Source organism: Rana temporaria, chromosome 5 (genome assembly GCF_905171775.1).
Source record: "Rana temporaria chromosome 5, aRanTem1.1, whole genome shotgun sequence".
Taxonomy (NCBI): Eukaryota; Metazoa; Chordata; class Amphibia; order Anura; family Ranidae; genus Rana; species Rana temporaria.
Window position 1 is genome coordinate 21,461,428 of NC_053493.1, and position 14,877 is coordinate 21,476,304.

General features: G+C 44.2%; 1 protein-coding gene across 1 annotated transcript in view; it reads left to right on the forward strand.

Moving 5' to 3' along the window:
* Positions 1 to 14,877, forward strand: part of DGKB (diacylglycerol kinase beta) — a 664,259-nt gene that overhangs the window by 288,396 nt on the left and 360,986 nt on the right. The window contains exon 14 of the mRNA XM_040352255.1: positions 13,961 to 14,059. Coding sequence (XP_040208189.1) covers positions 13,961 to 14,059 — 99 coding nt within the window. The remainder of the gene's footprint in view (positions 1 to 13,960; positions 14,060 to 14,877) is intronic.

Sequence of the window (14,877 nt, forward strand, 5' to 3'; positions counted from 1 at the left end):
TCTAAATCCCGCGATAACTCGCGGCAGACCTCCGCAATGTCTCCTGGGAACAATGACAAAAGCTCCCAGGAGACATTGCGGCATCGAGGAAGTGACGGAATACCCGCACACTACCCGATGAATCCGTATACAGGAAGCGGCCAGTAACATAAAGGATTACTAAGGTACAGTGGATCGAAATATAAAAAATTATGCATATGAGCGTATCATTTTTTTTTTTTGGTGGGGGAGTGGATCTTGGGTGGGAGTTTCCACACATTTTTCCCCAGGACTTGACCCCTGCCCCCATCCATTATACAGCCCCCCTCCCCAGTATACAGCCCCTGTTCATTATACATCCCCCCCATCCAGTACTCATCCCCCTATCCAGTACACAGCCCCCATCCACTATACATTCCCCCACATCCACTATACATCCCCCACATGCACTATACATCCCCCCATCCAGTACTCATCCCCCTATCCAGTACACAGCCCCCATCCACTATACATTCCCCCACATCCACTATACATCCCCCACATGCACTATACATCCCCCCATCCAGTACACAGCCTCCCCATCCATTACACATCCCACATCCATTATACAGCCCCCCCCATCCAGTACAGCTCCCCCATCCATTATACACCCCCCCCATCCAGTACACATCCCCCATCCATTATACAGCCCCCATCCATTATACAGCCCCCCATCCATTATACATTCCCCCATCCAGTACACAGCCACACTGCACTCCCATGAGACTCCCAGTCTCCTGGGACAGTGCTGCCAGCATTCTCTACAGGTAAGTAAAAATAAAAAATCACTGTCAGCCCCTTCCACACTGCTCCTCCCGTGTCCCTCCTATTGCAAACTGAAGCTTCCATCTACCACAATAGCTCAGTTTTTTTTTCCACTGACCTGGTCACATGACTGCTCTCCTCTGATGTGACACAGTAGGTCATGTGACTGCTCTCCTCCTCCAATCAAAGCTACACTGAGGCCCCGTACACACGACCGAGTTTCTAGGCAGAATTCAGCCAGAAACTCGGTTCAGAGCTGAATTCTGCCGAGAAACCCGGCCGTGTGTACACTTTCGGCCGAGGAAGCCGACGAGGACCTTGGCGAGGAAATAGAGAACATGTTCTCTATTTCCTCGTTGTTCAATGGCAAAAGTCGGCCCGCCGAGTTCCTCGGCGGCTTCCACACTGAACTCGATGAGGAACTCGATGTGTTTGGCACGTCGAGTTTCTCGGTCGTGTGCATGGGGCCTAAGAGGAGGAGGAGGAGGAGAGCAGCCAGAAAATTTATAAGCTTCGTTTTACAATGACACTGACACAGGAGGAGCGGTGTAGAAGGGGCTGGCAAGTGACTCAGACTATGCAGGGAGCATTGTTCCAGGGCCAGGGGATGCGGGACAGCCAGCGTGACACCCCCCCCAATGGGTGGCTCCTGGGGCGGACTGCCCAATTCCGCCCCCTATTGTTAAATTATGATATTGGCGTATAACACGCAGGCACTGTTTACCCTCTGTTTTCAGAGGAAAAAAGTGCATGTTATACGCCGATAAATACGGTAACTAAATCTACAATATTTGCCTAAAATATTTATGTTGTAAATATAAATTTAAATATTCAAATATTTAACACCAAAAAAAACACCTACTGCCAAAACATAATTTAAAGTTTAGAAATGTTGCTGTGACTGAAATAGGGAGACATGCTTCATACTGTTCACCACGCATAAATTAGCAATCTCAGAAGTGCAGATCTTTTAAGTGAGCAAAAGGCTCATACGGTTTTGCTAATTTAATGCAAAGAATACCAGTAGAAATAGAATATTGAATTAAAATTTAAAAAGGTGACAATTTAATTTGTTTCCTTCAAGAAGAACTTTTTCTTTCTTTCTTTTGCCTTGCCCTTAAACTTGAAGCCCAACTTCAGCCAAAACCTATGCTTTATTTTCGTTTTGTTGCGACAACAGTTCGATACAGATAGAAGATTCGACATGACGTTGACGTTAGCGATCTGTGTCTATCGATCCTGTGCTTGAATGTGCCTAACCTAACTCTATGGCCCCGTACACACGACCGAGTTTCTCGGCAGAATTCAGCCAGAAACTCGGTTCAGAGCTGAATTCTGCCGAGAAACCCGGCCGTGTGTACACTTTCAGCCGAGGAAGCCGACGAGGACCTCGGCGAGGAAATAGAGAACATGTTCTCTATTTCCTCGTTGTTCAATGGCAAATTTCGGCTCGCCAAGATCCTCGGCGGCTTCACAAGGAACTCGACGGGCAAAACGATGTGTTTTGCCCGTCAAGTTCCTCGGACGTGTGTACGGGGCCTATTAGTCCAAGATTATTTGACATAGAGAGAAAAGATTCGACATTATAGAGACATGAAGATTCGATGGAGCAGCTAAAAACATACAATCGCTGTGAGCGGACGTTTATGGTCAAACGCTCCGCCCATATGCTATAGAAGAATTCTAATGTTGGTTGACTAGTAATAATAATTAATAAATATAATTATTACTAGTGTCATACAACATTAGAATTCTACTATAGCTTGTGGGTGGAGCATTCGACTGGAAATGTACGATCATGGAGTCGTAGGGCCAGATTCACGTAGCTCAGCGGATCTATAGATCCGCTCGATCTACGTGAATTAAGATCCGCTCCCGCAAGTTTAGGAGGCAAGTGGCTAATTCACAAACCACTTACCTCCAAACTTGCGACGGCGGATCCTAAATTACTATTTAAATCAGGCGCGTTTCCCGTGCCGATTTAAATGCGCATGCTCCGTCCGGGGAATTTCCCGGCGTGCATTGCTCCCACTGACGTCACTAGGACGTCAGTGGTTTCGACGTGAGCGGGACTTGCGACGCGCGTGTTCGTGAATCGGCGTACGCAAACGACGTTGGAAAATTCAAATTCGACGCGGGAACGCCAGCTATACTTAACATTGGCTGCGCCTGCTAAAAACAGGGGTAAGTATACGACCGGGAAAACCGCTACGGAAACGACATAAGAACACTGCGACGGGTCCGCGTACGTTCGTGAATTTGCGTATCTCGCTGATTTACATAATATTTATCGGAAATCAGCGGGAACGCCCCCGGCGCCATTTTTAAATTGAAAAAAAGATCCAACCGTGTAACACAGTGTAACACTGTCAGATCTTAGCCCTATCTATGCGTAACTGATTCTATGAATCAGGCGCATAGATAGGACCAGTGTAAGTCAGAGATACGATGGTGTATCTGTAGATATCAGGAGATACACCGTCGTATCTCTTTGTGAATCTGGCCCGTACAGTTTAACTGCTTCGTTGAATCTTCTTAGAACATTCGACAGACACCATAAGCCTTTAATGACAGATTCGACCTTAATTTATTCGGATTTTCGGACGAATGCATTTTTTAACGAAACAAAATAAATAAAAATAAATTTCGGGAGTAACTAAATAAATACATTTTTCGGACGAAAATATTTCAGTGTGCACATGTCTACTAGTCACTCCCCGCACAGTTAGAACACAGTGAGGGAACACACACTTAATCGCCCCCTAGTGTTAACCCCTTCCCTGCCAGTAACATTTATACAGTAGCCAGTGCATATTTATAGCACTTTATCGCTCTATAAATGTCAATGGTCCCAAAAATGTGCCAAAAGTCTCCGATCTGTCCGTCGCAATGTCGCAAAAAATCACAGATGACCGCCATTGCTAGTAAAAAAAAAAACGCCATTATCATGCCATAAATCTTTCCCATAGTTTGTAGACGTTATAACTTTTGCGCAAACCAATCAATATACACTTTTTTTTACCAAAATACATACCATGGCCCAGATCCACAAAGAAGTTACGCTGGCATATTTATTGATACGCCGCGTAACTTCTAGGTTGCTCCGGCGTATCTTTGTTTTGTATCCACAAAACAAGATACGCCTAAAGCTGGGCTAGATCCGACTGGCATACGTCTTAGTACGCCGTTGGATCTAAGGTGCATATTTACGCTGGCCGATAGGTGGCGCTTCCGTCGATTTCCGCGTTGAGTATGCAAATTAGCTAGATACACCAATCCACAAACGTACGTCCGGCCGGCGCATTTTTTTACGTTGTTTCCGTAAGGCTTTTTTTGGCGTAACATTACCCCTGCTATATGAGGCGTACTCAATGTTAAGTATGGATGTGGGGCCAGCGTCGAATTTTAACGTTGTTTACGTCGTTTGCGTAAAACGTTCGCGAATAGGGCTTTGCGTAGAATTACGTTCACGTCGAAAGCATTGGCTTGTTGCGGGTTAATTTGGAGCATGCGCACTGGGATACCCCCACGGACGGCGCATACACCGTTAAAAAAAAAACTTCATTTATGTCGGGTCAGGACATATTAACATAAAACACGCCCACAACTTAGTGATTTGAATTGCGCACCCTTACGCCGACACATTTACACTACGCCGCCGTAACTTACTTAAAAATTTTTGTGGATACGGGAAATACGCTGTAAGTTACGGCGGCGTAGTGTATCTGAGATACGCTACGCCGGACGTAAACATGCGCCGTTGTACGTGGATCTGGCCCCATATGTATAACAATACATATTGGCCTAAACTGATAGTAATTTTTGGAGATATTTATTATAGCAAAAAGTAAACAATATTTTTTTTTTTTTTTTCAAAATTGTCGCTCTATATATGTTTATAGCGCAAAAAATAAAAACCGCAGATGTGTTCAAATACCACCAAAATAAAGCTCTATCTGTGGGGAAAAAAGGACACACATTTCGTTTGGGTACAGCATTAAATGACCAGGCAATTGTCAGTTAAAGCGACACAGTGCCAAATTGTAAAAAGTGCTCTGGTCAGGAAGGGGGTAGAATCTTCCGGGGCTGAAGAAATAGAATTAGGAATTAAAATATGAGTTCTGGCTACAGGTGTATGCAATCATGTTCCATTAGAACTGCACACACTTATAGTTTATGAAGCATTGAACATATGGATGTTTTGATATATCTTTGTAGAGGCAAAAAACATCCTGAAAAAGACTACGACCAAATAGGTCGAAACGCGTTAGTTTCTCTTTAGTGGATATCATTTGTGCAATGTATTGTCAATTGATAATTGCATTGTGCAATATTTTACAGTTGTAATGGAACATGATTGCATACAACTGTAGCCAGAACTAATTCTATGTCTGTATTCATTTTGTCCTATAAAGATTTTACAATAACATAAACTATGTAAACCTCTCTGATTGGAATACCTAGCTGCTAAAAAAAAAAAAAAAAAAAAACCCTTGGGGGAATCTTTCCATTTTGCAATTTTCTGGGGTGTGCAGCTCCTTTAAACTCTCTGACATGCGTTTTTCTATTCATATGTTCTTATTTAACCTTAAAATAAACCCGTACCATGTAAAGGGATATATGGTGTTTCTGTGTGCATTTCCCTTCATGTATTCACAAAAATATATATATATTTTTTAAAACCTATAAGATATAAAAAGAAAATAACAAACCTTCCTAACCTGCCTCCCTAAACTCAACTCCTAATGTAAATTTAACTACCTGCCGACCAGCCGCCACAGTTATACGGCGGCAGGTCGGCTCCCCTGCGCGAGAGCCCGTAGCTCTACGTCACCTCGCAAAGTGGCCACTAGGTTCGCGTGCGCGCCCCCTGCTCGTCCCCCCGCTCGTCCCGACACGTGTGCCCGGCGGGTGCGATCACCGCCGGGCACCCGCGATCGCTCGTTACAGAGCAAGGACCGGGAGCTGTGTGTGTAAACACACAGCTCCCGGTCCTGTCAGGGGGAGACATTCCTGACCGCCTGTTCATACAATGTATGAACAGCGATCTGTCATTTCCCCTGGTCAGTCCCACCCCCCTTTAGTTAGAACATACTTAACCCCTTCCCCGCCCCCTAGTGTTAACCCCTTCACTGCCAGTGGCATTTTTACAGTAATCAATGCATTTTTATAGCACTGATCGCTATAAAAATTACAATGGTCCCAAAAATGTTTTAAGTGTCCGAAGTGTCCTCCATAATGTCGCAGTACCGAAAAAAAATCGCTGATCGCCGCCATTACTAGTAAAAAAAATATATTAATAAAAATGCCATAAAACGACCCCCTATTTTGTAAACACTATAACTTTTGCGCAAACCAATCAATAAACGTTTATTGCGATTTTTTTAACGAAAAATAGGTAGAAGAATACGTATCGGCCTAAACTGAGGAAAAAAAAAATTTTTTTTATATATTTTTGGGGGATATTTATTATAGCAAAAAGTAAAAAATATTCTTTTTTTTTCAAAATTGTCGCTCTATTTTTGTTTATAGCGCAAAAACTAAAAACCGCAGAGGTGATCAAATACCACCTAAAGAAAGCTCTATTTGTGGGAAAAAAAGGATGTCAATTTTGTTTGGGAGCCACGTCGCACGACTGCGCAATTGTCAGTTAAAGCGATGCAGTGCCGAATCGCAAAAAGTGCTCTGGTCTTTGAACAGAAATAAGGTCCGGGGGGTTAAGTGGTTAAAAAAAAAACCCGTACCATGTAAAGGGATTTATGGTGTTTCTGTGTACATTTCCCTTAATATATTCACAAATATATATATATTTTTTTAAAGCCTATAAGATATAAAAAGAAAATAACAAACCTTCCTAACCTGCCTCCCTTAATGTAAATTTAAGTTTACACTTAACCACTTAACCCCCGGACCATATTGCTGCCCAAAGACCAGAGCACTTTTTGCGGGACTGCACCGCTTTAACTGACAATTGCGCGGTCGTGCAACGTGGCTCCCAAACAAAATTGGCGTCCTTTTTTTCCCACAAATAGAGCTTTATTTTGGTGGTATTTGATCACCTCTGCATTTTTTTTTTTTGCGCTATAAACACAAATAGAGCGACCATTTTGAAAAAAATGAATATTTTTTACTTTTTGCTGTAATAAATATTCCCCAAAAATATATAAAAAAACATTTTTTTTCCTCAGTTTAGGCCGATACGTATTCTTCTACATATTTTTCGTAAAAAAAATCGCAATAAGCGTTTATTGATTGGTTTGCGCAAAAGTTATAGCATTTACGAAATAGGGGGTATTTTTATGGCATTTTTATTAATATTTTTTTTTTACTAGTAATGGCGCCGATCAGCGATTTTTTTTCGGTACTGCGACATTATGGCGGACACTTCGGACACGTTTGACACATTTTTGGGACCATTGGCATTTTTATAGCGATCAGTGCTATAAAAATGCATTGGATTACTATAAAAATGCCACTGACACTAGGGGGCGGGGAAGGGGTTAAGTATGTCCCTGGGTGTGTTCTAACTGTAGGGGGGGTGGCCTCACTAGGGGAAATTACTGATCTTCTGTTCATACATTGTATGAACAGAAGATCAGCATTTCCCCCGCTGACAGGACAGAGAGCTGTGTGTTTATACACACAGCTCCCGGTCCCCGCTCTGTAACGAGCAATTGCGGGTGCCCGGCGGCGATCGAGCCCGCCGGGCACACGCACGGGAGTCGGGGGCAAGCGGGGGGCGCGCGCGCCTCAGGCGGCGCGCACGCGCCTCTAGTGGCCGCTCGAAAAGCGGATGTATAGCTACGGGCTCTCGCCCAGGAGAGCCGACCTGCCGCCGTATAATGACGGTGGCTGGTCGGCTAGTAGTTAACCAAAGTTATAACTAGATATACAGTGACTTGAAAAAGTATTCATACCCCTTTGAAATTTTCCACATTTTCTCATGTTACAACCAAAAACTGAAATGTATTTTATTGGGATTTTATATGATGGACCAACACAAAGTGGCACATAATTGTGACGTGGAAGGAAAATGGTTTTCAATTTTTTTTTACAAATAAATATGTGAAAAGTGTGGGGGGGGGGGGGCATTTGTATTCAGCCCCCTTTACTCTGATACCCCTAACTGAAATCTAGTGGAACCAATTGCCTCCAGAAGTCACATAATTACTAAATAGAGTTCACCTGTGTGTAATTTATTCTCAGTAGAAATTCAGCTGTTCTGCGAAGCCCTCAGAGGTTTGTTAGAGAACCTTAGTGAACAAACAGCATCATGAAGGCCAAAGAACACAACAGACAGGTCAGGGATGAAGTTGTGGAGAAGTATAAAGCAGGGTTAGGTTATAAAAAAATATCCCACGTGTTTAACATCTCACAGAGCACTGTTCAATCCATCATCCAAAAATGGAAAGCGTATGGCACAACTGCAAACCTACCAAGACATGGCCGTCCACCTAAACTGACCGGGCCGGGCAAGGAGAGCATTCATCGCATTTTTGTGAATATTTTTATTATATATTTTCATGTGACAACACTGAAGAAATGACACTTTGCTACAATGTTGTGTAGTGAGTGTCCAGCTTGTATAACAGTGTACATTTGCTGTCCCCTCAAAATAACTCAACACGCAGGCGCAGCCATTAAAGTTTAAGCCGCTGGCAACAAATGTGAGTACACCCCTAAGTGAAAATGCCCAAATTGGGCCCAATTAGCCATTTTCCTCTCGCTCTCACTCTCTCATACTGGTCAGCATGGCACCTCGTGGCAAAGAACTCTCTGGGGATCTGAAAAAAAGAATTGTTGCTCTACATAAAGATGGTCTAGGCTATAAGAAGATTGCCAAGACCCTGAAACTGAGCTGCAGCACGGTGGCCAAAACCATACAGCGGTATAACAGGACGGGTTACCCTCAGAACAGGCCTCGTCATGGTCCACCAAAGAAGTTGAGGTCACGTGCTCAGCGTCATATCCAGAGGTTGTCTTTGGGAAATAGACGTATGAGTTCTGCTAGCATTGCTTCAGAGGTTGAAGGGGTGGGGGTCAGCATGTTAGTGCTTAGACCATACGCCGCACACTGTATCAAATTGGTCTGCATGGCTGTCATCCCAGAAGGAAGCCTCTTCTAAAGATGATGCACAAGAAAGCCTGCAAAAAGTTTTCTGAAGACAAGCAGAGTAAGGACATGGATTACTGGAACCATGTCCTGTGGTCTGATGAGACCAAGATAAACTTATTTGGTGTCAGATGGTGTCAGGCGTGTGTGGCGGCAACCAGGTGAGGAGGACAAAGACAAGTGTGTGTTGCCTACAGTCCAGCATGGTGGTGGGAGTGTCATGGTCTGGGGCTGCATGAGTGCTGCCGGCACTGGGGAGATACAGATCATTGGGGGAACCATGAATAGCAACTTGCACTGTGACACACTGGGGGTTATTTACGAAAGGCAAATACACTTTACACTACAAGTGCACTTGAAAGTGCAGTCACTGTAGATCCGGGGGGAAGATCTGAAATGAGGGGAAGCTCTGCTGATTTTACCATCCAATCATGTGCAAGCTAAAATGCTGTTTTTTATTTTCCTTGCATGTCCCCCTCTGATCTAATCTACAGCGACTGCACTATCAAGTGCACTTGCAGAGCAAAGTGGATTTGCTTTTCGTAAATAACCCCCACTGAAGCAGAGCATGATCCCCTCCCTTCAGAGACTGGACCGCAGGGCAGTATTCCAACATGATAACGACTCCAAACACACCTCCAAGACGACCACTGCCTTGCTAAAGAAGCTGAGGGTAAAGGTCATGGACTGGCCAAGCATGTCTCCAGACCTAAATCCTATTGATCATCTGTGGGACTCCTCAAACGGAAGGTGGAGGAGTGCAAGGTCTCTAACATCCACCAGCTCTGTGATGTCATCATGGAGGAGGGGAAGAGGACTCCAGTGACAACCTGTGAAGCTCTGGTGATCTCCATGCCCAAGAGGGTTAAGGCAGTGCTGGAAAATAAGGGTGGCCACACACATTTTTTACATTTTCCTTGCACATAATTGGGTGTTCTTTGCAAAGTGAAGCTTTATCTCATTTACTGAGCTCTGGAGCAACTGCAATTGCACTTTGCAAAGTGCAGTCTATTTGCCTTTTGTAAATCAACCCCATCATACATTTTATTTTTTTCCAGTTTGGCTTAAGTTTAACCACTTGCCGACCGGGTCACGCCGATATATGCCAGAATGGCACGTACAGGCAGATTAACATACATGTACGTTGCCCTTTAAGACGCGGCAGTGTCGTGCTCGCCCCCTTCCTTGGACTACAGGAGAGTCAGGACGCTCTCTACGTTGCAGATAGAGAAAGGAGCTGTGTGTTAGTGGGCGTCCTGACTCTCCTGTAGTCCAAGGGAGGGGGCGAGCACGACACTCCACACCAGGGAGAAAGCCTTGCATTACTGTGTGGAGTTAGACAGAAGAACAGGAAGTGAGGATTTCTCAGAAGAAATAAGGACATTTAAAAGAAAAATGGAAGGATGAGGTAAGTGAAGGAGGACTGCACTAAGGTAAAGGAAGCTATTAAGGAAAAAAAATTGTACCTTTACAACCCCTTTAAGGCTTCTTCTCCCTTCCGGGTCCTGCAGCTGAACACATGTCACTCGCGGCGGGCGCGCACGCCCACAAGCCGCGTCTTAAAGGGCAACGTACATGTATGTTAATCTGCCTGTACGTGCCATTCTGCCGTATATCGGCGTGACCCGGTCGGCAAGTGGTTAAACTTAAGCCAAACTGGAAAAAAATAAAATTTATGATGGGGTTGATTTACTAAAAGCAAACTGGAAGGATGAGGTAAGTGAAGGAGGACTGCACTAAGGTAAAGGAAACTATTTAGGAAAACAAAATGGTACCTTTACAACCCCTTTAAGTAGCCACTAATGGCTGAACACTAATTTGCCTGATTACACCAGCCTGCTGGCTCCTGGGAGACACCTGCTGGTGGACACTGGAACTGCAGCAAAAAGCCCAGAGCAGAATAGTGCCACCAGCAGGTGAACTTAATCCTAACAGCCAGCCTGCAACAAACCAAATTGTCCTGTTTTACAGTTCACGTTAAGAACATTAAACAGCCTCAAAGCTGTATGTCTGCAGTGTCAGATCTAAGGCACTGCCGCCTTTTACTGATAGTCTTAGTCCTCGTACACAAGAATGCAAAAACCAGCAAGAAACGTGCTGGGAGATATTTTTTTGCCGAGGAAACCGGTCGTGTGTACATTTTCGTCGAGGAAACTGCTGAGAAACTCGACGAGCCAAAAAGAGAGCAAGTTCTCTATTTCCTTGACGGGAATGGAGAAACTTGCCTTGTCGAGTTCCTCGACAGCCTAACAAGGAACTCGACGAGGAAAACTATGTGTTTCGCCTGTCGAGTACCTCAGTCGTGTGTACGAGGCTTCAGGCCTCGTACACACGACTTAGGCGGCGTACACACGACCGAGGATCTCGACGGGCAAAACACATCGTTTTGTCCGTCGAGTTCCTTGTGAAGCCGCCGAGGACCTCGGCGAGCTTAAATTTCCCATTGAACAACGAGGAAATAGAGAACATGTTCTCTATTTCCTCGCCGAGGTCCTCGTCGGCTTCCTCGGCCGAAAGTGTACACACGGCCGGGTTTCTCGGCAGAATTCAGCTCTGAACCGAGTTTCTGGCTGAATTCTGTCGAGAAACTCGGTCGTGTGTACGGGGCCTGAGTTTCTCTGCAAAAACCAGCAAGAAACTTGCTGGGATTTTTTTTTTTGCCGAGGAAACCGGTCGTGTGTACATTTTTCGACGAGGAAACTGCCGAGGATCCCGTCGAGCCAAAAAGAGAGCATGTCTTCTTTTTCCTCGACCGGAATGGAGAAACTTGCCTTGTCGAGTTCCTCGACAGCCTAACAAGGAACTCGACGAGGAAAACGATGTGTTTCGCCCGTCAAGTTCCTCGGTCGTGTGTACAAGGCTTCAGTAGATTTAGAGTGTGATTTGGTGATGTCACCACTGCGTTCCTCACTATTCCCCTTGCTGGAGGATCTGAGAAAAGCAAAAACCTGCCTCTACCAAGATGGTCACTTCTACATAGGCACACTGTGCAGAATAAGGCATCATGAGTCCGTAGCAAGAACCGTACAAGCTTTGGGTACAACTCTAAGCAGTCATCCCATAATACAAAATTCACATTGAAGGCAGGTGCCCATCCCAGCTCTGTATACACATGGGGGAGAAGGACAGATGGGATGCTGAATTTCAAAGAAACAGCCCAGGTTGAAAAAGGTGAACACAGCGTCAGCCCGACTTCTCCCAGAACATGCAACCAACGCATTTCGCCCAGCCAACAGGGTGTTCCATCTTTCCTTCTCCAGATCGCAAGTCAGGAAGCAGAGAAGTATAAGGAGACGAAAGCCTCGTACACACAACCGAGGAACTCGACGGGCGAAACACATCGTTTTCCTCGTCGAGTTCCTTGTTAGGCTGTCGAGGAACTTGACAAGGCAAGTTTCTCCATTCCCGTCGAGGAAAAAGAAGACATGCTCTCTTTTTGGCTTGACGGGATCCTCGACAGTTTCCTCGTCGAAAAATGTACACACGTTTCCTCTGAAAAAAAAAAAATCCCAGCAAGTTTCTTGCTCGGTTTTGCTGAGAAACTCGGTCGTGTGTAAGAGGCCTTACTGGTGACAATACTAGTAATTAGCCTTTTGCCTTTTAACTGCCTTTTTTTGGGCATAGCTTCCAAAGTTTTGCTCCCTAGCATAGCCCAGAGCACCCTTAACCACTTGACGACGGCTGGACGTCTAAAGACGTCCTGGGCTTTGTGGTGGTATATCTGAATGATTGGTACAGCTACAGGCATCATTCAGACATTGTTGTTTTCAGCCGGCGATTCCCTACACCATAGGAATTATCATAGCGGATTGTCAGCCACTTGATCGTCCTTACGGGCGGCGAAAGGGGACACCCCCTCCCTCCGCCCTCCGGTGCTTCTACCGACTCACCGCTGCGATCGATGAGTGGGAGAACGGATCTGCCGGCCCTGGATGTTCACCATAAAGATTTCCAGTGGACCAAATGGTTGCCAGAGTCTCTATGATCGTCGGAGGCCAAACGCGATGTTATGACGTGACGCCCGGCCTCTGCATTAAAAAAAAACGGTTTCCCGCCTCGGCTGGGAAGCCAGGATCGTTTATTCTTTTTATTATTTCAGGCTTCCCCGCCTGGAGGTGATATGTGAGGTCTTATTGACCCCCAAATCTCACTGTAAAGAGGACCTGTCATGCCATATTCCTATTACAAGGGATGTTTACATTCCTTGTAATAGGAATAAAAGCGATTCAATTATTATTATTTTTTTTAAAGTGTCAATTTAAAAAATGTAAAGTACAATAACAATAAAAAACAACAACATTTTTTTAAAGTGCCCCTGTCCCAGTGTGCTCGCATGCAGAAGCGAACGCATACGCAAGTCCCGCCCACATATGAAAACGGTGTTCAAAACACACACGTGAGATGTCACCGCGAACGTTAGAGCAAGAGCAATAATTTTAGCCCTAGACCTCCTCTTTTTAAGTACCGAAGTTTGGCGACATTCCACGAGCATTGCTGCGCAAATACCATGCAAGATAAAAAGTTGCAATGACCGACATTGTATTCTCTAGGGTCTCTGCTAAAAAAACATACATAATGTTTGGGGGTTCTATGTAATTTTCTAGCAAAAAACATTAAGCAATGATCATACAATTTACAGATAAAAAAACTGTAAGAAGAGATTGTAATGTATGTAACCATATCTTTAAATACAGATAGTGTGAGTGATAAAAGTAATATAAAGTCTGAGGATAGCTGGATTGTAAACCTTAACAAATTTCAGTAAAGCATTGAGAAACTGACTGAGGGCCGATTTGCACCACAATTTATGTGCTCAGTGTTTATTTTCGCACACGTGTTTACATGCATTTGTAATGGGTTTGCAGTGTGTTTAGGATGCATTTGTGGTGAAATTTCTGTTATTAGTTAGGATATTTTTTACCAAGTTGAACCTTCATGCCTTTGCAGTATGCTTGCATGAGCTCATAAAGAGTTCCTTTGCAGACAGTTTTACAAACAAATATTGGTCTTTCAATGCTTTGCTAATCTTTTCAACGGAAGTTAAATTCTTTCTTTTACCCACAGCTTCACAACAAATGTGCATCCCACCTGAAACCTGAATGTGAATGCGGACCCCTGAAGGATCATATCTTACCCCCCACCACCATCTGTCCCGTGGTTCTGGTGAGTGTATACCTGTGTGCGAGTTTATCCTTGTATATCGACAACCCAGCCTGAAGCCACAATCGTTACACCTGGCCACCGCTTTCCTTGTGTTTAATATATTACCTTCCCATTAAGATGACAGCAAAACTTCCCCAGGATCAGCTGTAATGGAGGCTGAGTCAGATTTTATGACTTATATAGTGCTTACCAGAAACCGAAGAGCAGGTCACTTCTACATTTTACGTCCTTTAAAGATCCAACTTCCCAGAAAGATGAAGGTATTCTGCTGGTCAGTTTGTGTTTTGGGTGCGCGGTGAAGATCTGCATTGCAGGGAGCTCAGATCCAGACGCTGAATTATCTATCTATCTACAGTATCTATCTATCTATCTATCTATCTATCTATCTATCTATCTATCTATCTATCTATCTATCTATCTATCTATCTATCTATCTATCTATCTATCTGCCTCTTGTTTCCATCCATTTCTTCCTCCCTTCCTTCCCTTTTTTTATTTTTTCCCTTCCTTTTTTCCCTTTCTTCACTTTTTCCTTTCCTTTCTTTTTCTTTCCTCCCTCCTTCCTTCCATCCTTTTTTATATTCTTCCTTTCTTTTTCCTTTCCTTTCATTTCCTTCCCTCCTTCTCTCCCTCCCCTCTTTCTTTCCTTCTTTCTTTCTTTTTCTTTCCTTACTTCCCTTTTACCTTTCCTTTCCTCCCTCCCTTTGATTCTTTCTTTCTTTTTTTCTATCTTTTTTTCTTTTCTTCCTTCCTTCCTTCCTTCCTTCCTTTTTGCAATTCATTTATTTTCCTTTCTTCCTTTCCTCCCTTCCTTCATT